General features: G+C 46.1%; 2 protein-coding genes across 14 annotated transcripts in view; one reads left to right on the forward strand and one right to left on the reverse strand.

Moving 5' to 3' along the window:
* Window positions 1-4,116: 4,116 nt before the first annotated feature.
* Noct (nocturnin) lies at window positions 4,117-24,325 on the forward strand. The gene is made up of 3 exons (NM_138526.1): window positions 4,117-4,522; window positions 20,174-20,443; window positions 22,393-24,325. Exons 1-3 carry the CDS (start codon window positions 4,342-4,344, stop codon window positions 23,226-23,228), a joined length of 1,287 nt encoding a protein of 428 aa, NP_612535.1. The 5' UTR covers window positions 4,117-4,341; the 3' UTR covers window positions 23,229-24,325.
* Elf2 (E74 like ETS transcription factor 2) overlaps window positions 23,711-27,425 on the reverse strand; it is a 95,935-nt gene continuing 92,220 nt past the window's right edge. For 11 of the 13 annotated variants that reach the window (XR_015665318.1, XR_015665308.1, XR_015665311.1 and 8 more), the window contains one exon: window positions 23,711-26,508. The gene's annotated coding sequence lies outside the window, so the exon portion shown is untranslated. The remainder of the gene's footprint in view (window positions 26,509-27,425) is intronic. The other 2 variants (XR_015665312.1, XR_015665306.1) reach the window with 1 other exon arrangement.

Genomic DNA, 27,425 nt, shown 5'->3' on the forward strand with positions numbered 1-27,425 from the left:
AGGGTCTTCTTTATGCTTCAACGGTTACTCATTTCTAGAGCATCCTTCCCAATATGGGACTGTGAACAATCACAAACACGTGGGATCGACAAATCAGTACATGCGGCTGCCTCTCTGCTTAGTGTCTCTCTGCTCTGGAGGCTGCCGATAGATACGATGGTTTCTTTATGACATTGTCATATTTTAATATATGTGACCAAGCCAGCTCAGTCAGCCAACAGGCTCTCAGGGAGGGAATGAGGGTTAAAAAGAAAAAAGACAATTAGACAAGGTTGTAGCAGTCAGTTCTGAGGCTGAGGTGCGTTTATTTTTTCCCAGTTTTGCTTTCATTTTAATTACACGCATGTGATAAGGTCAGTTCTGGGTTGAGGAACAAGCAAGGCAAAAAACAAAGTCCTGTGATCACTGTTTCTAAGGGTTGGTCAGGATGACCAAGATACCTGAGTCTACTTCCCTGTCCTAGCCCAAAGTCAAATTCTTGCTTGAAGCCAACTTCTTTGTTCTAGCCCAAAGTCAGACCTACCTGAGCTAACTTCCCTGTCCTCACCCAATGTCAAATTCCTGCCAAGTTTCTACAAGTGGCCCCCAAAGCTCTCCATACATATGTACGTGATGTGTTCCATCATATCCACACAAGCACTCTTGCTCTACTGTCCCTCCCCTCCTAGTAGTTACTCCTCCTCCTGTCATGTGTGCCTTAGTGGGTGTCATTGAGCTTCAGTGGGGTTGTTTACAGTAGCAACAGTTAGCTTGTTGTCGGAGCACAGGTGGGTGCCCTGCCAGGATACTCCTCTCAAGAAAATGTCACTCCCTCCCCCACTAACAACCAACTGCCTGCCAGGAATGGGACCTCCAAAGCCCCTGCTCCTTCCATGAGAGTGGTGACTGGCCCGATCTTCTGCAAATAATCTGTGAGTTCCCCAGTTGAACGATTATTTCATTCAAGGAGAGTTCCATATGCCCTCTTCTCCCACCCCACCCCACCCTTTTTTTGAGACCAGGTTTCTCTGTGTAGCCTTTGCTGTCCTGGAGCTTGTTCTGTAGGCCAGATAGCCTCAAACCCACAGTTTTGTCTGCCTCTGCCTCCAAGGCGTGGGATCAAAGGCGTGTGCCACCGTGCCAGGTTACTCTTGCTTTCTAAGGTTTCCTGGATGTTGGAGGGCATTCGGCAGCTGTCCTGTTTATGACTGGGCACTCAAGAGTCACTCGCCCTCTGTACTTTGATTAGTTATGAGTCTCTGCAGTCACTGCTGACTACCGCAAAAAGAACCTTCTCTAAGCAAAGCTGATGGCAGCAGTAATGGGTAGGAACATCGCTATTTGGAAGGTAATTTGAAAGGCACAGCATGTCCACTTATCAAAACAATGGAAGTGGAGCTGGAGAGATGGCTCAGTAGTTAAGAGCACTGACTCAGAGGTCTTGAGTTCAATTCCCAACAACCTCATGGTGCCTCACAACCATCTGTAATGGGATCTGATGGCCTCTCCTGGTGTGTCTGAGGTACTCATATACCTAAAATAAATCTTTAAAGAAAAAAAAAATCAATGGAAGTAGCTTTCCTACTGGAGTCCACCTCGGCCTTTTGAACAGGTTCATAATAACTGAACAGGTTTACAATAGCAGAAATGAATCCACCCGCCCCACACACACATAGGGCAGGCCTCGATGCCTATCAGAAAGCGCTTGGCTACCCCTATAACAGTCCTGACACATTGTACCAATAGGTTGTTGTCTAGTCAGCTGGTATTGCTGCACATAGGGTCCACAGCAAAGGCTGTTGGTGACAAACCGCCCACTCACCCGTGCCCCAGCAACATATATAATAGCTTGTGTGGGCTAACTGGGAGAAACCTTCCAGTCCAGTTCCAGCTGGATTTCTCCATGTTCTGTGACTAACACATATGTTGACTTCAGGGTCTTATCACTTATTTCTGGTAGGCAGCCAACAGCAGCAGCAGCAGTTGCCTGTAGTGTTTTAATGGCTTCACAAGCTTCTCTGAAGTTCTGTTGTATGTACAGTAGCCTGCAGCCGGCACTGGGAGTTCTAATGGCTTGATATACTCACACGGGATACTCCCACTCAAGCTCCTTTCAAACTTTGTTAATTAGCTCCTGGAGTACCTACTTTCCTTAAGGCCATCTCACTCATTCCTAGTTTAGGTTGGCCCTCTCTGCTCCCTCTTCTGTGCTTTCTCTTTCTTGGCTACTAACAAACTTTGCTTGTGGGAGTGAGAAAGGGAGGGGGAGAGAGAATGTGGTGGTGGGAGGTGGGCGTGGGAAGGGAGTCAACATCTATATATCCATTACCTAAACTGTAAACCAACTGTTACACTTTGTTCTATCTGCAAAGCATTTACTACCTGTTTATGAATGACCCTTTGCCTTGTCTAATGACTCATGTGTGATTGCTGTGCAGATAAGACAGCTGAGCCTCAGACTCTAATGACCAGCTAAGGAGTTCCTGTCCCAGATGCTGTCATCATCGGCTTGTCAGCTGACTCATCCATAACCTGTGGGTGTCAGATTTTTAAGCCAGGTCTGAAAAAAAAATTTGGAATCCCTGGTGACGATACTCCGTCTCAAAGTTTCTTTTCCATTCCTGGTTAGTCATTCCTTACACAATCTACCTGAGGTATTTTTTCCAACTCATTCTTTCTAAGTTAACACTCCCTCTTGTTCTCTCTCCTGCTTCCCTCCCCGCCTTCCCCTCTTCCTTCCCTCTCCATACCCCCTTAAGTGAGAGTGTGAGTCTTGCGTCTCTTACACATTGTGTAAGTGCCCGTTCCTGCCTTTTCCTGGAACATATGACATTCATTTAAAACACAGCTCTGACCATATCCTAGCACCCATGCAACAGACCTGGCAAAAATAAGGGAATTCTCAAGAGACTCTGTGTGTGTGTGTGTGTGTGTGTGTGTGTGTGTGTGTGTGTCTGAGTTTCAGACTACTGAAACAATGGACCCCCAAGAAATGGGAGTTTCCTTCAGGAAATTCCTGCTGGGAAAAGGAAAAGGCTTCAGCCTGAGGAGTAATTTGTCTCTCAGGAAGAGAGTTCACAGTTCTATCTAGTCAGATCACCTTACAGATGGGATGGCACCCAATGATGGGCGAATGGTGGGCGGGACCACACTTTGACCAGGGCTGCTTAGATGTGTGTACCCCTGGACTTCTATTTAAACTTTAATCTCACTTCAGGATCCCAAAGGGCGATTTGGAGAGAGGTTAACTCTTTGTCCCTCTTCCCAATGTGGACATATTAAGTACATCTCCTTTTTCGTTTTTGTTCGTTTGTGTTCTTGGTTTTTGGGTTTTTTGTTTTGTTTTGTTTTGGTGTTTTGTTTTTGTGTTTTGAGATAGCTTCACAGCTCTGGCCGGCCGGAACTTTCCAGATCCACAGGCCCCTGTCACTCCGGTACTGGGATTAAAGACCTTCACCACCACTGCCACACCTGCCTTCTACTTTTAATTTGGCATTTTCAGTAGTTTATTAGATGGATGTTCCTCTAAATTCGGTAACAGCCCATATTACGTCTGGACCATCCCAAGCATTTGTTTTTGGTTTTATTTTTTTAGGTTTTTGTTTTTCCCCTAATTCCCTTAGCCTTCATTTTCCACAACTAAAGAGCTGTTTCCCAGGTGTGGGTTCCAGCCCTCCAATCATGGTCCATCTCCACGGCCAATCCTAACAGACCCTCTGGCAGTACAGGCGCTCCACGCCCTGCTGTCAGTTTCCGCACCTCGTGCTTGGGAAGCGGATGCTTGTTGCAGCCGCCTCAGAAGTAGTCAGCGCTTCCCGGTAGCTAATCTCCATTACCGCCACGGAGCGTGGAGCTGACCGCCCTCCGAGGACGTTCTCACAGACACGCGCTCGCACACACTCAGCGCTGGAACCAACCCGGGATTCCCAGCCTGTGGACGCTTCCATTGCAGCCGGCGGGAGAGGGCGCGGGCTCACGGAACGCCTCTCTAACGAATTCCTGCGGCGTTGGCCATCCGCCAGCCTCCACCCCGTGGACAATCTACTGTCTCTCTCTCTCTAGTCCAGAGGGTTCATTCCCGGCCGGAGCTGTCCCCGTCTGACTGCACCCAGGCCGTGCGCCCGGATTCCCCCGTAGCCGCAGCGTGGTAGCGCTCGCCCCGCCGCCGCTCGCCGGTTGCTCCCCGGCGCTAGCCAGCTCGCCTCAGTGAGCCACTGCCGCCGCCGCGTCCGCCTCACTACACTGCTTGCCCGGTCGGCGCCGAGGGACGAGGAGGAAGGAGCACACCGCAGCGCAGCGGTCCCAAACCTCCACCGCCGCCCGCCTCGCTCGGCCCGGCTCGTCAGCGCGGCGGCGCCCGGCATGTATCAGAGCCCGCGGCGGCTCTGCTCGGCCCTGCTGCTCAGGGACGCCCCCGGCCTGCGCCGCACACTCGTGCCCGGCCCGCGCCGAACGCTCGCCCCGCCGGTGCTCGGATCCCGGCCCGCGTCCCCACAACTGCAGGCGGCGGCCTCGGGCGCCGCGAGGTCGCGTCCCCGAACAGGTGAGCGGGAGCGCGGAATGAATGGGCGCCGCGGGCTGGTCCCCGGCGCTCGCCGCGGCGTCGCGTCTAGAGGGAGCAGACGCTGCTCAGGGGGCCTCGCTTTCCACGTTCGTGTCTGATCTACCTGAAGCCCGGGTGTCCACAATGACCCCAGTAGCTAACGCTTCATTTTACCCACCCGGGTGCAAGGAGGTTACGTTTTGATTGCAGACTGCTTGTGGACATCTTTATGAGGTGGGGAAAATACCTAAAAATGACAGGATCGTGGGTTTGCAGGGCCTGCGGGCTCTGAATTTTCTCAAAGCCCTATTACTAATAGCACATGTTACCTCTTCCTGGAAAGGGGTCTCCCACTGCGTCTTAAATCCCTGCGTGAAGCTGACTCTAGATGAGCCTTTCATCAAGAGTCAGTTCTGTGCATCATCTGTGTTTTAAGTGTCCCCTTTTCTGCCCAAAAGCAGATTGTGACGATCGCAAACTACATACAAATTAAGTATGGCTTTTAAATGAGTAGTTTCTCCCTCAAATCTAGCAATTACTTCATGTAGGCTCTCCTTCAAAACCAGCAATTACTCCATAACACTTCTCCAGAAAGTGTAATTTGATTGTTACCTCAAATTAGGTTATTGCCGTCTAACCTACGGATGCTGTAACCATACTTATTTTACTAGAGTACATTTTGATAGGGTTTTGGATTAATTTAAGGACAGAGTGCACATTAGAAAGTATAGATTCCCTGCGGCTGTCTTTTGTTGCTTTTTTTTTTTTTTTTTTTTTTTCAAGACATGGCTGTGGCTGTTCTAAACCTTAACTATGTAGACCAGGCTGGATTCCAATTTATAGAGATCCACCCGCCTCAGCCTAGCGAATGCTGGGATTAAAGGCTTGCTGTACAAGTAAGTTATCATCTGAATCTGATTGAAGCCAACACCTTAAACTGTCCACAATCATATTACTGGCAGATATTTAGAGTGGTTTTGTTTTGTTTTAGCTAACCAGTTAAAATGGGTGTGGTGGCACACATCTATGATCTCAGCACTCAGGAGGCTGAGGCTGGAAGACCAACATTTGGAGTGCCACAACCCCGATACAGGAGAATCTGTTGTGGGTGTTCCGTTTTACCGGGCAGTGGTGGCACTCATCTTTATCCCAGCACTCTGAAGGCAGAGGCAGGCAGATCTCTGAGTTTGAGGCCAACCTGGTCTACAGAGTGAGTTCCAGGACAGCCAGGGCTTTTTCAGAGGCACCCTGACTCAAAGAGGAAGGAAGGACTTTTGAAAATCTAGGGCCGTGGGTCTATAAAACTTCGGTGGGTTGTGAAATAACTGTCGGGATGGACAGCATCCCAGTAACACCAGCAGTAGCTGCTGGTGGTGTTTTCCTGTCGGAGGGACGTTATTAGGTCTGAAGGTGGAAAGGTTGGCTGGCACCAGCTCATTTTAAATCCCGCTCCAACTCCTTCAGATTTGTCATTAGGCACATCTGTGAATGGAGGGAGCTTGTGCAATACAGATCAAGGACAGCTGTGATAAGGGAGTCAGAGTGTGCAGTGTGAGGCTTCCACTGATGGCTGATGCATTTCTTTAAAAGTAGTTTGAAAACCCTTGGATTGATGGGTAAAAACCCATACGTAGGGTAGGGTAGAGGGAAGTGGTAGACTGTGGGGCTTTTAACATGCAACGGGCCTAGCAAAAAAGAAAAATTGCAGGATTTTTATGGTACTTAAACTGTTTTCAACTGGACAGGGTGTAGGCAAGTTTCCTGATCTTGTAGCTTTGGAGGGAAGATGCAGCCATTGATTCTGCTGCTCATTCTCACACTGTGTCACCATAGCTTTCATACAGAAGTGTATTGAGGATTCTGAGCTTCAGGCTATTCAAAAGCGCTTACATTACAAAGGAAATGGCAAAGATGCTTGCTACCAAGCCTGAAGACCTCAAGTCCTTCAAGGTGCTCTCTGGCATCCACATGTGCCTACACGCATACAGCAAATGGGTATCATTTCTAGATTTTAAAGAGGGGAGATTTAAGCAGATGTGGTGATTCAGGCTGGAACCTTTTTGTTTTGTTTTTGAGAGAGTCTCAAGGTAGTACTTGCTGTCCCGGAACCCTGCACACAAGTGCTGGGATTAAAGGTGTGTAGCCTGGCCAGGAGCAGATGTTGAATTCAAGGCCAGCCTGGGATGCAGATAATGGTTCCAAGTACTGTGTTCTTTAGGGAGAGAGGGTTTTTCACCAAGGTCTGTTTGATGAAAACTTTTAGTCCAATAGTGACATTTTTGCTGTGACAAGGTGGGGGCAACCTGTAATGATAACTCTTGATGCTTTCAGGGGTCAGAAGGTGGCAGCATACGGAGCTAGACTTGAAAGAGAAAATACAGACAGCTAGACGTGCTGGGACACACCTTCATCCCAGCACTCTGGGAGGCATAGGCTGGCAGGTCTCTGAGTTCAAGGCCAGCCTGGTCTACAGAGTGACAGAAACCCAGAGAGAGAGAGAGACAGAGACAGACAGACAGACATGAAAGTGAAACATCTGAGGAAACAGCAGAAAGGAAAGAGAAGAAGGACCTCTAAGGCATTAAAAGAGGGCAGAGAAACATTTTGATTTCTGCTTAAGAATTCAGATTATTGAAATTTTTTTTTTTTTTTTTTTGGAACTGGGGACCGAACCCAGGGCCTTGCACTTGCTAGGTGAGCACTCTACCACTGAGCTAAATCCCCAACCCCAGATTATTGAACTTGATAAATCAAAATTGAACACCCAGGTTCCACATTATGAAAAAGAAATAGCAAGAGCTCAAATCCCTTTTATTTCTTCCTTTTCACTTTTTAAATAAAGATTCATTTTGTGAAAGTTGTTTTGTGTGCCTCTTATCCCACGGGTGTGGAAGTGCCTGAGGAGGCCAGAAGAGGGCACCAGACCCTGGGGTGTTTTTAGGAGAGGCCAGATGATGGAAGGATCCTGAGGAGCAGCAATGCTCTGACTATCGAACTGTCTCTAGTCCCCCACCTTCCCTTTTCTTTCTTAGGGTTAAACCTAGATGCTTGCTCGTGGTAAGCAGGTGGTGGTGGTAGTGGTGGTTCTTTTCCTTTTTCTCTTTCTCCTCCTCCTCCTCCTCCTCCTCCTCCTCCTCTTCTTCCTCCTCCTCCTTCTTCTTTTCCTTCCTTCCTTCCTTCCTTTTGAGAAAAGGGTCTCATGCTGTCCAGGCTGACCTTAAACATTCGTATGGGACTATAGATAACCTCAAACTCCCTGATTTTTCTGCCTTTACTACAAAATGCAAGGATTATAGGCATGGGCCACTAGGCCAAGCAAACACATTGTCCCTAAAAGCCCCAAACTTGTTAAAAGGCTCTGAAGAAGCCGAAAGCTTTCTCCGACTCTTGTGAGGTTGTGAGTGCCAACACATTCACAGTCTAACCTGCATCGTGCAATTAAAAGCTTAGAGGATGAGCACCTCCAGAGTTATCACATACTATGTGGGCTTAAAAGGGAACCTTGGGGCCCACCTCAGCATTTTGCTTTTCACTCCAAAGACAGCAGCCCACAGTAAGGCAACAGTTGCCACAGTTACGGTGCCACAAGGATGCAGAGAGTCGTCTGTGGGCAGGGAAATGCTGTTCTCCAGATCCTCCTCCTCCTCCTCAGTTAATGAAGAGTTGGCTGGATGCCTGCTCTGCACCACTGGAACACGGTGCTTTCTTCTTGGAACAGTTTAAAGGCAAATAGCAGCTCAGTAGAAAAGACATCTTTATTTAGTAGGCCCCTTAACCATGTGAATAAGCAAGCTGTTTATGAGAAAGAGGAGATGGCAGACTTGTTATTATCAGGCTTCTCCAGAACACACGCTTTTCCTTGTGGAGAACTAAGCTATCATTTTCCTGTAGTAGTCAGTGGTAACAGTTGAAATGCCGAGGGGGAGTGGGAGTGGTGCTTAGGTTAATAACCAGGGCTGCAGAATGGGAATCAGTGGATGGACGTTTGCAAATCTTCTGACCTTGCCTGCTTTGTCTTGATGCCAGATGGCACCTAGAAGGGATTAACACATCAACTGAGAGCACTGTACCCACAAACTTTGTTGAACGGTGTACTCAACCAAGTGTTCCAGTGTTCCAGGTGCCAATTACAGCAGGAATTGAGAACAGCAATCCAGATTGGTCTGGCCAGATTGCTGTGGGGGGAAAACTTTGGAGTGGGAGAGAAGAGGTCAGAAGACAGTAGATTCCCTGGAATTAGTTATAAGCCCTGGGGAAGAGCAGCCAGCATCTTAACTGCTGAGCCAGCCGCTTCTTAGAACTTTGAGGAGCCCTGGAGAGGGTTCTGAAAGAGTGGGCTTTACTTGAAGTAGAAGTAGGCAGTGTCCTGGTGTCTTGGGAAAAGGAGGAAGGGAGACTGAGAGCCATGGCCTCAGTGGTTACTGTACCTCAGGAAAGACTTAGAACTTGGGAGGGATGCACCATGAAACCATCTGGTTAGCTAAGATGTCCCGGTTATCTTTGTGCTGTGCTAAGAGTTGAACTGGGAGCCGCCCTTACGCATGCTAGACAATTCCTGAGACACCGAGCTACATCTCTAACCCTTAAATCTGTTACGTTCTGTAGTAGGGAACAACAGCCTTCTTGTAGAAAGATGAAAACTACACAGCCTCATGTAAGGCTCGAAACACTCTTGGGATGAGTGAGATGTAGGCAAGAGTGTTCAAGAGGAAGAAAGAAAAAGGATGCAGCTCTCTTAACTTTTTTTCTTCCCACTATCAAAAACTGTCAGGAGCCCACTCTGGCTTTCCAGTCTCTGATACCAACCAGTTGAGGCTGAACATTTGGTGTCCTGGCACGCCCAGGTGGACGGACGGAGTGAGGAGGCTGGCTTCACTTAGGGCTTTAGAAGCCTGCCCTATTTTTTTTTTTAATTGATGCATTTCTTACACCTTCAAAAATTAGAGACTGGTATTAGATGGTAAGGTTTGTGCAAAAAGGGTACATTTTAAAGTCGCTTTCCCTGCTTCTCGAGAATTCGTGTAGTATGAAAAGGCCAGTGTTTGTTTTCTCTACGCAGCAAGTTTGAGGCTAACCTGGGAGGCATAAGATCCTGCCTCAAGAAGTAAATAATACAATAAAGTCAGGGGATGTAACTTGGTGACAGAACTCTTCATTCAGTCCCATACCAACAAGAAGTGCTGTGATCGCCTGTCTAGGGAGTCCCTCAGTCCTAGATAGAACACTGTTCTCTCAGTCTTCTGTGTCTCCCATAACTGCCCTTCCCACACCTAAATCCAACGCTGGGCTTTGAACCCTGTGCCTCTTGCAGGCTAGGTGGACACTACCACTGAGCTACATTCCCAGTTTGCATGGCTCTAATTTGGAAGGGAATTTGGAAAGTGGCAGTTAGGCTCTCTGTAAAATGAGGAAACCAGCAGAGACCACCCTCTTGGCCATGGGTAAGGAAGGCTGCCTTCTGTGCTCTCCTTCCCTGCTCAGAAATACCCTTGAAAAGTGAGCAAGATAGCACAAGCTTGTAATGCCAGCCCACCCTCCCTCAAGAGGCTGATGCCAGAGGATTTCAAGTTCGAAACCTGCCTGGTCTGCACAGGGAGGTCCTGTCTCGAAAACAACAGCAAGGAAAATCAAAGGGGAAAATCTAAGTAAACATTCCTGGAAGTTTATTCATAGACTGCTCCTGATCTGGTGTGCTTCACTTTAGGACAGGCCTCTCAAGGCCTTACTTGTGTACCCCCTTCTTTATAGAGCTTTACCTGATTGTTTCCTGCAAGCATGAGAAGGGTAAGGCTGAAACCAGTGCAGCTGTTTATATCTTTTGTACCTATCTTGTTTGTTCATTTATGTGTATGTGCCTGTACACATGTGTAGGTTCTTGGGGAGGTCATAAGAGAGTATGGGACCACACGGAGCTGGAGTTAAAGGAGGTTGTAAGAAACCAACATGGGTGCCAAGAGTTTGGTCTATCAATGGCATAACTTCTGGCTTTCTAATTAATTTTTTAAATTTTAAATTTTTTTTTTTAGTTTTATTTATGTGTGTGAATGTTTTGCCTGTATATGTGTATATATGTGTTAGACATGTGTTCATAGTACCCTGGGAAATCACGTACGTGATCTTCTCGCCCCAGAGTTAGAGATGCCTGTGAGTCATGACCTATGAATTAGGAACCAAACCCAGGTCTTCTGTAAGAGCAGTAACCACTCTGAACCACAGAGACATCTTTACAGCCCTAGGTTTTTTAGAATGTAGGTGCTTTATTCTCAAAAGATCTTAGGAAGAAAAAAAATGTAGATATATATTCTGTTTTGTTAACTTGATCTAGAACCAACAGGCCCACTGACTTATGTTATGCCGGATAACCAGTTTTCATTTTTTAAAATAATGTACACTTCTTCTTTAGTTGAGTTTTATTGCTTGTGACAGGTCTCATCAAATAGCCCAGTGGAAGGAATTCACTGTGAGACCTAGGCTGGCTTCAAATTCAATATGTAGTAAAGATTGAACTTGAACCTTTGTCATCCTGGCTTACCCTCCCAAGTGACTACAGCCATATGCTTCCACTCCCAGAAGGTTCTGGAAATTCTTGTATGAAATCATTTTTCCTTGTTTTTGAAGTGACAGTAAAATTGGTTGATTTCATCATATCTGTGAAACTCTGAGGAAACAGTGGGTGAAAGCAGGTGAGGAGACAGATAGACTTATAGGTCTTTCTTAAGGTCTCTTAAGACCAGATAGGTCTTAACTAAGTCGCCCTGTCTGGCCTGGAACTTACTAGATAGATGAGCCCATCCTTGAACTCACAGAGATCCACCTGTATCTGCCTCCCTGGTGCTAAGATTAAAGATACAAACCATCATTTCCAGTGACATTTTAATAAAAATATGAGTTGGCAGACTTTCTCTGAAGAGCCATCTAGTAAATGTTTAGCTTCCTGGCCCATGTTGTAGCCCCTGAAGTTGCAGTGTCTGAGTATCCACAGGTGGTATATAATATACACTTTTATGGACATTGAAATTTGAAGTTTGCAGTTTTTTCCACGTGTCCTGGAATATTACTGCTAGTATTTTTCTCAACTACTTATCAGTGTAGAAGAAAGTAATGGTATTTCATAGCTTAGCAGCAGCACAGTGCCAGGGCAGCAGTAGGGTTGGACCATCGTGTGGACCCTGTTGTAGAGAACTCTGTGTTGTCAGCAGAATATTCCCCCGGGCTTTTCCACAGCATCTCGGGGTCTTACTAACTCAGGGGTGACGGCACCAGACTGCTGTGCTTCCCCACCCATCTCTTTAGAGCGTTATTCTAGAACCCAGCTTAGGACAGCAGTTGGCCAGTTGATAAGCATTTGGGCACCAAGCATGTTAAAGTAGGTTTTATTTGTTTTTGAGAGCGTGCAATGGTGTGTGTAAAAGGATTTCTTTAGAGATATTTTCTAATAAGGCTGACAGGGACTGAAAATATGGCTCAGCCTTCTCTGGAACATGCTTTGGCTGTCTCATCTCATCTCTGACTTTCTGCCCGCTGTTCATGGATTATGACACCGTGTCGAGGTGTTTGTATTTTTAGACGCATTAGATTGAGAGTCATGACCTTCACTGGATATCTCTGAAAATGCCACCCAGGTCATGACACTGCTTTGTACACTCTGTGCTGTACCAGTGTGTGAGCCTAAGTGGCAGTGACGTCGACAGATGAAGGAGGAGAAACTTGACCTCTGACGGTTCCTGGCACCAAGTCCGGGCTGCTGTGTGTACCTGGCCTCTCCCTGCAGTCGTCAGTGCTGCTGGAGACGCTGACACTCGGCAGTCCAAGGTGCTCGCAACTTTCTTCAGGGCCCAACTACAGCCCCTAACATCAGTGTCAGCGTATGGAATGGGGACTCGTGCGATTGCTGGAAGGGTAATGAGAACACAGGATCTGACATTGTAACAGCCTGCTCTTGAACTATTAGAGAACTGCTAACCATTCAGATACGATAGGCACATCCAGTCAGTCTTACAGAGCTATAATTAATTGATTTAAGCAGAATGTTAAAGATCGAACTCTGGTCCTGATCATACTATGCAAGCACTTCACCGATTGGACTACATATATATCATTTAAACTTGGGAAACTATGTTCTCATGTGTAAAGTTAAACTGCAGGCAGCCTGCCAAAGGCTATGTGCTTTGCTGATAAAAATTTATTTATTTTGCCATTATGGGTAAATGCTCGACCACCGTATGTCTTCAGCCCTGTTAATTATTCTAAAGTACCATACTGTGTATACTGTCCCTGCCCTTGTGCTAGCTGTCTCATGCCCAGGACATGATGGTACACACTGCTAATCCCAGCACTTGGGATGCGAAAGGAGAAATGGGTCAAATATCCAAGGACAGCTAAAGCTAAAAAAGAAAAAAAAAACACATCTGGTAAAGAAAAGAAAAAGCTATTAATAATATATGTGTATACACCTAGATGTGAGTGCTTGAATATTTGATTCCTTCAAAGTACACTAAATATGCAGTATAGTTAATATCCAGCGGTCTCATGTCACTTGTGTGACCTTTCACTTGCTTGCCCTGAAGGTGGCCACATTTATTCAGGAACTCTAGTAAACCAATGAGAAAATGAGCTGATTAGCTTAGCCTTTTGAGGTAGTTGAATGTTTGGCCAGCAGATGGCAGCATTGGGCTACTGGTACTTGTCACAGGCATGTTGGTGTGAATGTCATTGTTCCAGGTTTCTCTAGACCTAAGTTTGATCAGCTTCCAAATCTCCCTAGGCGTGACCTGAGACATTCCTGGATTTCACTTATTACTTTAACTGGGTCGTGTTGTATAAACTCAAACCAGAAAACCTCCACTGACCAGAGAGTTGGATGTCAGTAGTTGCTGGATAACTACAGGAGAGAGCACAGTGAGGAGCGGTGTCTTCTGATTGCTGCTAGGACCACTTTGGGTCTCAACCTTTGAGATTGCCTCCATTGATCTCCTTAGAAATGTAAAGCTGCCTTACTTAAGGTCACAGTCACAGCCAGGAGCTGTGGCTTCCCAGTCCGGTACTTACCTAGCCAATATAAAACCCTGGGTTCGGCCTCCAGCTCTGAAGAGAAAGGTCTAGATAAAGCTAGATATGGTCTTTTTATTGTTTGATGTAGTGTGGGGCGGTGGAGACTGGGTCTAGCTGTGTAAACCCTAGCTGGCCTGGAACTGTAAAGACCAGGTTGGCCTTGAACTTGAAGCAATCTTCTTGCCTCTGCTCTGAGTGCTACGATCACAAGTTCTAATGCGCCCACTGATACAAACTTCATCACATTCTTTTAGTAGGATAAGGTAATATGTACTTTCATCTCAGCGCTCAGGAGGCAGAGAGAGGCAGGAGGATCTGGAGTTCAAAACCAGCCTGGTGTCTAGAGCTAGTTCCAGGACACCCAAGGCTACAGGAGGAAATCCCGTCAACAGAAACAGAATTCTCTGAATTTCTTTGTTTATTTTGAGACAGCCCAAGTTGGCTTTGAACTTATATCCAGAAATACAAAATGGATTGTTGTTGAGCCTGTGTTCACTGCTAGAGTGCCATTATCTTCTGAAGAACGATAATTAGATGGTGCATCAAGACAAGACAGGTGAATTCCATCCACCAGCCTCCCCGCCACTTCCCACCCCCTGAAATGTATACTGGCTAGGTTTGCGAGTTAATTGGTCACAAGCTAGAGTCATGAGGAAGGAGCCTCAGCTGAGGAAAAGCCTCCATGAGACCCAGCTGTGAGGCATTTTCTCAATTAGTGATCAATGGGAGAGGGCCCAGCCCATGGTGGGTGGTGCCACTCGTGGGTTCTATAAGAAAGCAGGCTAAACAAGCCATGAGAAGCTTGCCAGTAAGCAGTACATGGCCTTCCATGGCCTCTGCTTCAGCTCCTGACTCCGGTTCAAGCCTTGCCTGAGCTCCTGTAGTGACATCCTCCAGTGGGAAGACCTGAGTGTGGAATCGTGAGCTGAGTGAGCCTTCCCTCACGCTTGCTTTCCAGTTGCAGCAGTAGAAACCCTAACTAGGACAAAACGTAAACAAATTCAGGCAGTGTGTGGATCTGTGTCTCTCTTATCTTTATAATAACTCTGAACTTACAAAAGTAAGAGATGTAGCATGTAAACTGTGCTTAGATGGTAGTGTAAACTAGATTGTGTAACGACAGACAGCCGTGATGAAAACGTATTGTACAATTGGTTGCCTCTAGTGAGTTGAGAAAATAGGAGAAAGGGCAGAATGTCTTCAAGATTTGCATATTGGTAGATCTCAGCCTTGCTTGTAAACTAGAGTATTGTGAAGAGTTTTAGGTGCTCCCCCAAACTAGTCCACACTCTTGGGTTATATGAGGAGTGCTAGGCTTAACCCCCGGGCATATTTTTGAAGCTCCTCGTGATTAAACAGTGAGCCAGCCTGGGGAATCATTGGTCCATGATGTCAGTTGTGTTTAGGCCTAGTGATTGCTTTCAGGTGCAATGTGCTTAGGTGTTTGCGTATTGCAAGGAATGGTGCTGTTGGGTTGCTCATTCTGCAGCAGGCTCCTTAAAATTAGGCTGGTTCTCACTCTGCTGGTTGACTAAATGAAAACTGGCATTTCCCCTTCATTACCACTTAAGAGCCAGGTGAAACTGTAAAACTTCCCTGCTGCTCGCCTTTGAATATCCTATATAACTCCAGAAATGCATAGCACATGGCTGCTAGAAGTATTTATAGTCCAAAGGAGAAAATGGCGGGGAATGCTTTTCAACTGAAATAAAAGCAAAGCCATCTGTCTGCATGTCAGCCCTTCACATGCCTTGGGGTGTAGCTCAGTGGTGGGGCACTGGCTTAGTGTGACAAGACCCTGTGTTCTATAAACACAGCAGTCCGTGTTTCATAACAGCCTGTGACATACTTGACCTGTATTCAGATGATGATTCTGAGATGCTCTTTTTAATCTTGAGTTTTCATTTCTCTTCAGCTGAAAGTAAAATTCCTGTGCTAACCCGATTTTCACTTTTTAAAATAATAAACTTTTCAGAGTAGCGATACCATTTTAAGTCTGCGCTGTCTGCAGGTACTTAAGGCTCCAATTAGTTTGTTATGGCTCATGCTTTTTGAGTATTGTGCTTAAGAACTCTTTGCCTAACTCACAGACACAAGATTTCCCCCACACTTTTCTAAGAAGTTTAATTTTTAGCTGAACAAGGTGGCTCATACCTGTAACAGCAGCCCTTGGGAGCCTAGTAGTAGGCAGGTATGGGCTACAGTGTGAGACCCCGCCTCTCAAGTTGAGTTGTTTATTGTACGGGGGTGGGGTTGAACCTAGGGCTTTGGAATGCATGCTAGACAAATGCTCCATCACTGAGTTGCAGTCCCTACCTTGATTAATTTTACTGACATAGGGTCTCACTAAATTGCCCTAGCGGGTTTGAACTTACTGTGTTGGCTACTCAGATATACAACTCACAATTCCCCCCCACTCCCCACCCCCACCCTCTAGAGGAACTGGAATTACAGTTCGTGCCAGAGGCCTTTTCCTCTTGGGTAGGCTGGGGTAATGTTTGGGGAGAGGTCCACAAAGGTTGAGTTGCTCCTGTCACATGTGAGAGTGCATGCACTTGACTGAGTCACTGACGTGCTGTGGTTTGTTTGCCAGCTTCTCCAAGAACCTGCTCGCTCTCTCTCTCTTTTTTTTTTTTTTTCCGGAGCTGGGGGCCCGAACTCAGGGCCTTGTGCTTCCTAGGTAAGCGCTCTACCACTGAGCTAAATCCCCAGCCCCCTGCTCTCTCTTTCTTAAATTACTTGGAATCTTCTAGAAGGACCAACTTCCCTACATTTCCTCCCATTTGTTTACTTCTTATGGTTTCATGGAGATTTGTTTTAGCCCTTGGTGGGTGTGTTTTGTCATCATTCATTCATTCACTGAGGCAGTCTGTGTAGTCTTGGCTGTTCTGAGACTCACTCTGGGTAGACCAGGCCTCTGCCTCCTGTGTCCTGAGCGGCACTGCTGGCCTATGTGCTAACGCTACATCTGTCCCACTGGCGGGCTCTGGCCATTGAGGTGTCTTTCAAGTTGGTTCTTTTCTTTGGTTCACTTACTTATTTTCCTTGTCCCAGTCATTTTTCCAAGGACTCTGGGTTCCATTTGTGGGTTTGTTTCTTTTTAATTTTTATTTGTCCATATGAGTGTATGGCACTTGTGTGTAGATACCAAGGAGGCTATGCGGTGGTATTAGACCATTTGGAACTAGTTACCAATAGCGAGCCAGCTTCCTGCTGTGGATACTGGTACTGAACCAGCCCCCAGTTATTTGATTGGATTTTGTTTTGTTTTATTGATTAATTTATTCTATGTGTATGGGTGTTTTAGCCTGTATGTTGTATGCACCACATGCATACCTGGTGCCCAGAGGGTGCCGGATACCCTGGTACTAGAGTTATGGTTGTAAACATAATGGAGCTGGGAACTGTGAAGCCAGGTCCTTTCTAAGAGCGACAAGTAATCCTAACTGATAATCCTCTCTCCAGCACTGCATACCTCACACTCCAGGTTGGTTGGATTTTGAGGACAGCATTAAACACAAGATATGTTTGCCGCAATGCTATATGCTGTGTGTTTTAGTTCTCAGGAATGTATGTCTGTGAGCGAGAGCCCGGTGTACACGCGGGTGCCCATGCGTGTACACACACACACACACACACACACACACACACACACTCTGTGTTATATCCATGTTTATACATCACAGGAAGGTAAGCTTGAATGCTTGAATTCCCACTGCTGTTAGATACTCATGTGACAGAATCCCTCGTCTTTCTTCCTTTACCTAGAGTAACTAGCAACTTATAGAAGAAAGTGTTTAACTGGGTTTACAGTTGCAAAGGACTGGAGCTCAGGATGGCGGTGCAACGGCTTAGTGGCAGAGCAGCTAAGAACTCACTGCCCAAACCTCAGATAAGGCAGATGGGGCATGCTGGGAATGGAGAGGTTGTTTGTTTGTTTTTGAAACCTCAAAGCCCCACCCTAGTGGCACACCCCTTCCAATAAGGCCAAACTTCCCAATCCTAATCCTCCAATTTCACCAACTGGGACCACCTATCCAAGCCTAGGAGGCTTTGGATGCCATTCTCACTCAAACCACAACCCCCGGACCCACCATTCTCACTGCACAGGCTGCTTTTCTAGGAGTTCCCTGTCCTGCCTAGCAGCCACCACTCCTGCAAACTCTGGTTTCGTTTCCTGTGATTCCTCCAGGGAACCTCACAGTCACCTGTGGGACCTGGCTTCTGTCACTTTGAGAATGCATATAAGATATTCCTCTTAGAGTCGCTCACGCTTCTTACTTACCACTCCTGTTTTATTATTTTATGGACGTTCTACACTAATTTAACTGTTCACATACTGAAGGCATCATGGTTGCTAGTTACTAACATCTATAAGCCCTACCAAGCCCTGTGTCTTTCAAAATAATTAGCTACACATGTCAATAATAAAATTCATAGTGAAGCCATCAGGACTGAGTTATGTGTGAGAACTTAATTATTTAATTACCCTTGTTTCTCTGCTAGAATGTCCACCACTGTCCTTACCTGAACTTCAGTAGCTTTCATGAATAATATCGTATGCTCTTTGTCTTTGTTGAACATCAAAATAACTTTCATATTTTGTCAACATTTTTAGTGTCTTGGAGAGGGACATGTGTTTCATAAGCTTCCTCAGGCTGTTGTACCAGAAGCCAGAGAGAATGTGCCTTATGCACTCACCCGCACTCACAGACATAGCATCTCAACATCCCAAAAACAATGCTCAGACTAGTTGTACATTTTTCTCCTTTTTAGGCAAAATTTTCTCAAAATAACTTCTTTTATTCCCTCCTCCCCTCATACTGACACCAAAATAAGAAATTTCTCTTGTCACTAAAGTTCGCTGTTTCACTAATTCCAGCTCCTCATCTGGCTTCAGTTGTCAGCAATACTGGGTGCAAGTCCTCAGTTCCTCATGAAATATCTTACAAAATGTTCTGCATCTTTCTCCCCCGGGCTCGCCTTTGTGGATTTTCAGCCTTCACAAGCTGTGCCTCACCCCCTCCATCTCTGTCCAGTGGTGGTGGAGTACCAGGCCTTGCACTTTCCAGGCAGACCTCTCTCTGAGCTACCTGATTCACACTGTCTTCCCAAGGGCCTGCTCTCACATGTTGGGCCGCTCTGCACTGAGTTAGGCAAGCTGGCCCTAAAGTCACTTTAGCCAGACAAACCTAGAACTCTGGATCCTGCTGCCTCAGCCTCCCAAGTACCTGGGATCATAAACGAGTACTACATGGCTGTGTGTGAGCACTGCCCTCTGATGTTTCTCTTCTGTCTGTCCGTATTGCCCTACAGTGTAGTGGGGTTTCTATGTTGGTTTTGAGACATAATAGCATTCAAGGTAGTAACCCTGGCTGGTCTGGAAATAATTGTATACACCAGACTAGCAAACTCAGAAATCCGACTGCCACTGCCTCCTGAGTGCAGGGATTAAATCAAATAATCAACTCTGAATTCTTTCATACTTGCTCTGCCTCTGTCCAGACTGCCCTTCAGTAGATCCGTTGGGATTATTTTCGTACTTTTACATTTTTTGAAAATCCATCCTGGACCATTACAGATAAGCAATTTCTCTGCTACCAGATTCCTATCTCACCTCTCCTGTAAGTTATGCTGTCTGAGAACAAGGGTTTGTTCTGTTTGTTCACTGGTGTGTTTACAGGAGGCTAGGGTAGCGTCTGATGCACAGTGGGCGTGCATTGAAACACTGCGTGTGAGATGTTCATCTGCAGATGTGGGTTGTGCTTGTTGAGGGAAACAGGTTGATGAGGGGGTTACTGTGATGGGCTGGGTAAGTGGTGTGTATTCATAAGTGATGCTGTATCTCCAAGTCCCTCTTAGAGGTTATTTTTTGTTTATTTTTGAGATAGGGTCTCACTATGTAGCTCTGGCTGGCCTGGAACTTGCCGTGGACTGACCTGGAGGTAACAGATCTGCCTGCCTCTGCCCCAAGCCCTGGGGTTAAAGTTTTGAGTGTTCAACCATGCCAGCTTTCTTTTTTGGTTCTTTTTTTCGGAGCTGGGGACCGAACCCAGGGCCTTGAGCTTCCTAAGCAAGCGCTCTACCACTGAGCTAAATCCCCAACCCCCCATGCCAGCTTTCTTAAAGACTTTTCTGATTATTTTTGGCACTTGGCTGGGTCTCAGGTAATTTGACCTCAAAATCACCTTGAATGCTAGTATGTGATAAGCCGATGTCGTAGACAGACTGGCCTTGAACTCAGATCTGCCTGCCTTTCCCTCTGGGATTAAAGTGCACCACCACTGCCTGGCACAAAAACCATTCTTAAAGATAAAAACTTGGGAGAAGAGTGTGTATTTTGTTACAGGATGCTTGCATAAGGCTGGGTGTGTAAAGACAGAGCAGTTATGAGGTTACATGAAGAAGCTTAGTTTTGCAAGACATTCGTTAGCAGCAACACTTAAAGTGCCTGTGCCTGTAAGCAGCTGGAGCCCAGAAGCTCCATTACTCCACTAGAGATGGCTGGATGCCCACAGACTGGCGGTGTGGCCCTGCCTCACGCTGGTATGGACAGTGAAGGCACTAACAGCTGGCTCTGTGACTCTTTCCTGCCTGCAGTGAGTCCCATGGGAAACGGCACCAGCCGGCTGTACAGCGCCCTCGCCAAGACCATCAACAGCAGTGCAGCCGCTCAGCACCCGGAGTATTTGGTGTCAGCTGACCCCGAACATCTGGAGCCCATCGATCCTAAGGAACTTCTCGAGGAATGCAGGGCTGTGCTGCATACCCGGCCACCCCGATACCAGAGGGATTTTGTGGACCTGAGGACAGATTGCTCCAGTAGCCATCCTCCCATTAGAGTTATGCAGTGGAACATCCTCGCTCAAGGTATGGCTGAGCAGTTAAGTCTACAGCAGCTTCCGTTCCCAGGCCCTCCTGTGTGAGGGATGAATGTGGGTGATTTCTCTTTAGCACCTTGGTGGGAGAGCCTTAGGCATTCTGTTGCCAACAGCCTGAGCCCGGGGCAGGCAGCATTTACACGCAACAAACTGAATGGGTAGTAGGGACAGTGTGTGGGGCAGCAGTTGAGACTAGCTGTAGATGGCCTTGGCGACTAGCTGGGTGACTGCCAGAGTGTGAGGCCTTGTCTCAAAACAAAACCACAGAACACAAGGCCCTGGGTTCGGTCCCCAGCTCCGGAAAGAAAAAAAAAAAAGAAAGAAAACAACCACAGAGATACTGCTTGCCCAGTTCCTAGCACTCAGGAGGCAGAGGCAGGCAAAATCTCAGAGTTCCAGACCAGCCAGGGCCATACAAAGAAACTTTGTCGTGGGGGAGGGAAGAATTTTTAAAAATTGTGGCAGGAAAAAGGGCCCCGGTTGGGGATTTAGCTCAGTGGTAGAGTGCTTGCCTAGCAAGCACAAGGCCCTGGGTTCGGTCAAAGAAAAAAAAAGGGGGGGGGGGCTTTTATTATACCTGCTGGATTAAAAGCTAGATTTATCAATCATTTTATGTGGTATTAATACATATCTAGTAGTTGAATTGTAAGCAAAAGTGTCTTTGCAGGTAAAGGGATAGCTCAGTGGTTAAGAACTGGAACCGGCTTTTCCTGAGGCGGGGGCGGGGGCGGGGGTGGTGGGGAGGGTTTGATTACCACTCTCCACAGCAAACGGCTCCAGGGAATGCACTGCCTCTGGCCTCTGCAGGCTCCTGCACTCGTGTGCTTACTCCCCTTACACCAGTTAGGAATAGGGTTTTTTCTTTTGGGGACAGGGTGCGGGGGTGTGTGTGTTTGTTTTTCTGAGACAGGGTTTCTCTGTATAGTTCTGGCTGTCCTAGAACTAGCTCTGTGGACCAGGCTGGACTTGATCCGCAAGCCTCTGCATCCCAGTGCTGAAATTAAAGGTGTGTGCCCACCACCACCTGACTCACCGATCTTTTATAAAGTATCTTTACTTGCTCTTTGGCGATTTCACACATAAATACCCTGTATGTTGGCCTGTGTTACCCCCATCCACCCTGACCAGCTGCTCTTTGATTCTATTCCCTGGTGTTCATTCATAAGGAGAAAAGCTACTCATCTGTCCCATTCATTTTGAGTACTATCTATATCCATTCACCTGGCTTTCTTATGTCAGTGTTAAAACTAGTGTTTATTTAAGTCAACAAGTGTTTATGTCCCCAGGACTGTGAAGAATGGTTTCTCAAAACCTAAAAGCAAGTCTTAGATCCTAGAATACAGCTATATGAACTGTTTTTTGTATATGAAAACCCTGGTGCCTGCTTCAGCAGCTAGTGCGAGGTTATTTCATCTGGGGGTGTTACTGCCACTTAGACAGACCTGCTCCAGCATCCAAGGCAAATGTCAGGCTTCCAAGCCTCTACTCCCTAGATTTATTTTAGAATTTATTTATTTATTTATTTATTTATTTATTTATTTGTTATTTTATGCCTATGAGTAAGTACACTGTGGACACTTCAGACACACCAGAAGAGAGTATTGGATCCCATTACAGATGGTCATAAGCCACCATGTGGTTGCTGGGAATTGAACTCAGGACCTCTGGAGGAGCAGTCTGTGCTCTTAACCGCTGAGCCATCTCTCCAGCCCTTTCTGTTTTCTCTTTTCCTTTTTAGTCATTTGCTCCATATGTAGCCTTAGCTGGCTTGAAGCTTAGTTAAATAGTCCCCAATGGCCTTGAACTCAGGGAGATCCACCTGTCTCAGCCTTCCCAGTACTGAAATTTTAAGGGTGTACCCAACCACACGTGTTGTCCCCATTTTCTTTGAGGTGATGGGTCTGTAGAAGCTGACAGATGTTTGGCTTTTCATTTCAGCTCTCGGGGAAGGCAAAGACAACTTTGTCCAGTGTCCTGTGGAAGCCCTCAAATGGGAGGAGAGGAAATGCCTTATCCTGGAGGAAATCCTGGCTTACCAGCCAGATATATTATGCCTCCAAGAAGTGGACCACTATTTTGACACCTTCCAACCACTCCTTAGTAGACTGGGCTATCAAGGCACATTTTTCCCCAAGCCCTGGTCACCATGTCTAGATGTGGAGCACAACAATGGTCCAGATGGCTGTGCCTTATTTTTTCTCCAAAGCCGATTCAAGCTCATCAACAGCACCAATATTAGGCTGACAGCCATGACCCTAAAAACCAATCAGGTGGCCATTGCACAGACCCTGGAGTGCAAGGAGTCTGGGCGACAGTTCTGCATTGCTGTCACCCACTTAAAAGCACGCACTGGCTGGGAGCGGTTCCGATCAGCTCAGGGATGTGACCTCCTCCAGAACCTGCAGAACATCACAGAGGGCGCAAAGATCCCGCTGATAGTCTGCGGGGACTTCAATGCAGAGCCAACCGAAGAGGTCTACAAACACTTTGCTTCCTCCAGCCTCAACCTCAACAGCGCCTACAAGCTCCTGAGCCCCGATGGACAGTCAGAGCCTCCCTACACAACCTGGAAGATCCGGACCTCAGGGGAGTGTCGCCACACGCTGGACTACATCTGGTACTCCAGACATGCTCTGAGTGTCACGTCTGCTCTGGACCTGCTCACCGAAGAACAGATTGGGCCTAACCGGCTCCCATCCTTCCATTACCCTTCAGACCACCTGTCACTAGTGTGTGACTTCAGCTTTAACGAGGAGCCTGATGAACTTTTATAAACCCTTTCATCTTAGCCACAAGAGTCTTAACCAGGGATGTTTTGGGAAACTGAACTAGGATAGGAAATTGCCTGGAAAAGGACACCCAGTTTCTGCCACTTAACTCTCCATTTCCAGCATGCCCATGGGAAAAATATCGTTCACAAACCTTTCCAGTTAAAACCTGCATTGAGAAGGTGTTTGCACTCCAGTCCGAGTGTGTGCTGTCATCCGTGTACCGTCCTCTCCCCGTTAGGGGCATGAGTAGCATAGGCTTTCTTGTGTTTTAGTTGAGGGTATTCTAAAGCCCAGTTTGTGAGCCCTTCAGAATTCAAAGTAAGATGTAGGAAGTTTTCTAGAGATCATTTCAAGTTATTTATTTGTGGGATTTTTAAATGTCAGTGGGAAATGCATGGTAATATTTATTTTTTATATCTTCATGTAAAATTTCGTGGATTATATAGCATTGTGGACATTTTAGAACCATGCAGGTACAGACTTAATTCCTTAAAACTTAAAAAGGATTTTATTTGCTGATCTGACAGAATGTACACTAAGGAACTATTTACCCCTGGGGGATTTGTGGCTTCATATGAATGTTCTTCACAAATAATCCGTTTGCTATGCCTCCAACTTCCTCATTGTGTTTCAGAGATTCTGTAGCGTTCGGTTCTAGTTTCCACTGTAGTCACTGTCGGGTATTTGTGCCTTTTCTGTTGTGATGACATTGGTAGATGTGAAGATTACTCCATCACTTCTTCTGCAATGTGCTTTTTACAAGTAGCTTGAGAACAGTTGCTAAGAATATTAGTGAGACATCCTATCAAGATGCCAGGTGTGATCCCAACACTCAGCTGAGACAAGGAAGTCTGTCTTGGAGGCCAGCTTGGGCTGTATATCAAGACCCTCTCTCAAAAAAAATCCCGAAGACAGCCAGATGATTGGGTTCAAATTTTCTAAAAAAAAATGTAAGAGTCAAAAAGATAACCTGGAGTTCTCTTCCAATTGTTGAAGCCTCTTCCAAACAAAATAACTGACCAGTGTGGTAAGATGGTAAATAGCTTAATGTCTGAGTTCTGAATATTACCTAATATTAATAAACGAACTTACAAACACTGCTTGTAATATCTTGTCTCTTTAGTCTACAAGGAATCTGGCAGTTAGTTTGGATCTTGTAATATATGGTGGCACACACTATCCGTTTGTACACTGAATTTTCATCACTTAACAGAAGTAACTACACATTCAAGCTTCTGGGTACCTTGGTGCCCTTCAGATGTCGTGGGCTCGATGCAGACACAGATACTCACCAGGGGCCAACAGTATTTTACCTTAGAGGACTTGGAGTAACTCAACAGTTCAAGGCCATTTAGAGCTGAGGTAGCTCAGAGGTGGAGCACTTCTCTAGCTCATGTGAGTCTCCCCAAATACCAGGGGAAAACACAACTACCATCAGGACATGGTAGTGCCCTGGGAGAGTTCATAGCCATTCTCAATTACAAAGCAAGTTCAAGGGCAGCCTAGGATATATGAAACCCTATTTTAAAAAACAAAATGAGAGAGAGATGGTTGTTCAACAGATTTGCAGTCAGTAGCTTAGCCACTAGTAATGTCCTTGTTTCTCACCCTTTATCCTCTTTGCCTAACCTTTTTTGATACACTTTGTAGCCCAGGCTGGCCTGGTGCTATGTAAAGATGACCTCAAATTGGCAGCAGTGTTCCTGTCTCGGTGTCCCAGTGCTAGAATTACCGTGTGAGCTTCCACACCCAGCTTTGCTCATCATCCTGATTTTCCAAGGCCAGACCTTATTCTTTTCTAGCTCCCTTTCCCAACATACCGCAGAGTATGTTCCAGTCCCCAGCCTCAAGAGTAGATCCACCTGAATAAGGCTTCCAATGCCTACTATGGGAATAGAATGGATATAATGTCTCCATAAGAAAATGCATTGACAGTAGCAAAGAAACAGGTGGGCAGGATGCTAGTAAATTTAAAGAAATCACAATGGGGTAATGAAATCCACTTTTATTTATTTTGGCTTTTTTGGCACACTAGCTTCCTGATATCTCAGTAGTCTGAAGCAGAAGGATGATGCTTTTCCTATAACCTGGGCTACATAGCCAGACCTTACTGGAGGGAAGGAAGGCATGCGTGAGATACCATCAACAGGGCTTGGGGAGTGAGGGCTTTGAGATCGCTTACAGATCCTGGGCAGAAGTTAAGGGATGTTAATACTAAACGGAACAGTTTAATCCAGCACTCAGGAAGAGCTGCGATGTGGCAATTAGATAAAATAAGCTAGTAAGATTTAGTCAAAATCTAATCTGGACCAAGATTTGGTAGGAGAAAACCTGGGCAGCTGCCTGAACAGCTCTCACAACGTGATCACTTTAGTAAACAGTAGTGTCTGCTTGTGCAGCACATACCAACTCATTTCATTCCTTCCACACGCCAAACCCTACAGACAAAACCTTTGCCGCAAATCAAACCAGGCCTGAGGAGAGCCACTTAGGCCGATAATAAGCCCGAGGCATGCCATGGAAAAACCAAATTGACTTTGGGAAACAGTGTAAGGCACAAGATTTGATGGGGGAGGTGAGGCTGAGAGTGCCTGAGTGGAGGGACCGTTAGCATTGCTGCTCTTGCAGAGGACTCAGGTTCCCAGCAACCACATGGCAGCTCTCATGGTAACTCCAGTTCCACGCACTCCAACTCATTCTGGCCTCCATGGGCACCTCATACATGTGGCACACAATCACATATGTAAGCACATAAAAGGAAATTATATCTGAAGATGTAGTGTGGGGCGTCTGAGATGACTCACGAGTAACTGACTTCAGAACCTTGTCCTGATCTCCATGCATGTACACTAACTTTTTAAAGATTTATTATTGATGTATGAGTACACTGTCACTGTCTTCAGACACACCAGAAGAGGGCATCGGATCCCATTACAGATGGGTGTGAGCCACCATGTGGTTGCTGGAACCTCAGTAACTGCTGAGTCATCTCCCCAGCTCACACTTTAAAAGCATTTTCAGAATTGTGTTTGACTTGGAAACTAGGCTATTGGTGAATTTCAATGAGCACTGCAGACTAACTTCCCATTGAGAAAAAAAGTGGTCTGGTAGAAAATACTGAATGACCGACTGTTAACTATTGGGCCGGGGAAAGAGATGCTTCTGAATAAGAGGCACCTTCCTGAGAGACACAAGGACGGTTGCTGACGTGAGATCTTCTGGGGTCTCTGCAGATGTACTCGGTCATCTGGTGAGAAGGCTGGAACTGCTACTGGAAAGTCACCTAAGGAGTAAACACAAACTGTTGATCACAGTGCAAAGGCCTGGAGAGGCTGGAAAATGCATCAAGCCATGGGTTTGTAGCTCTTCTCCAAAAACCTTGGACACAAAGTGTAAACACAGTATACTGGCTAATCATTCAGAGTGGCCAAGTCCAAAAGCTGCAGTTACATTTGCAAATCTAGACATTTATCTGAGACGTTTTCTGCTGCTTTTAGTAGAAGAGAGTTCAAATCAACTAACTGAATGCGGAAGTATGTGCTTAAACTTTAGTACCGTGAGCTGCTGAGACTTGTTAGCCAAGGTAAACAAATTCTGTGGCTCAGGTCCAAGGTCCTGAACTTCTGAAAAAGGAGTTTAAGAGACAAGACCAAAAAGATAACTGCACGGTGTTGGTTTTGACAGCTGAAGCACTTAAGGTATACTTTAAGAGGTTAATTTTGAGGGTAACTCTCAAAGGGGTAAGAATCAAATCACCCTAGGTTTTTAAAAGTTTCAGAATGTGACCTGGAGAGATGGTTTAGCAGTTCAGTGTTGGCTGCACTTCTAGAGGACCAGGTTCAAAACCCAAAGTGCAGCTCACAACCATCTTGGTAACTGGAGCTGCAGTGGATCTGACACCCACTCTGGCCTCCTCAGGAACAAGTGTACACAGCCATGCCAACAAAACATCCATACATATAATTTTTTAAATCAGTTTAGTTTTTTTAAAAAGGCTAGAAAGGGTACTTTTATAAAAATCTTTGCTGCTATAAATAGCATTAAATATACAAAGGCCGAAAAATGTTCAGCAGTTCATCTAAATTTCTAAAAAGGCAACTTTTTCTTTGTGGAAGAGAATACTAAGATGAAGAGGAGGATCTAATTATAATTGTGTGACACTAAGAAACTCGTAATTCTCTGGTACTTAGCCTGCACCTG

This window comes from Rattus norvegicus, chromosome 2 (genome assembly GCF_021556685.1).
Source record: "Rattus norvegicus strain SHRSP/BbbUtx chromosome 2, alternate assembly SHRSP_T2T, whole genome shotgun sequence".
Classification (NCBI taxonomy): Eukaryota; Metazoa; Chordata; class Mammalia; order Rodentia; family Muridae; genus Rattus; species Rattus norvegicus.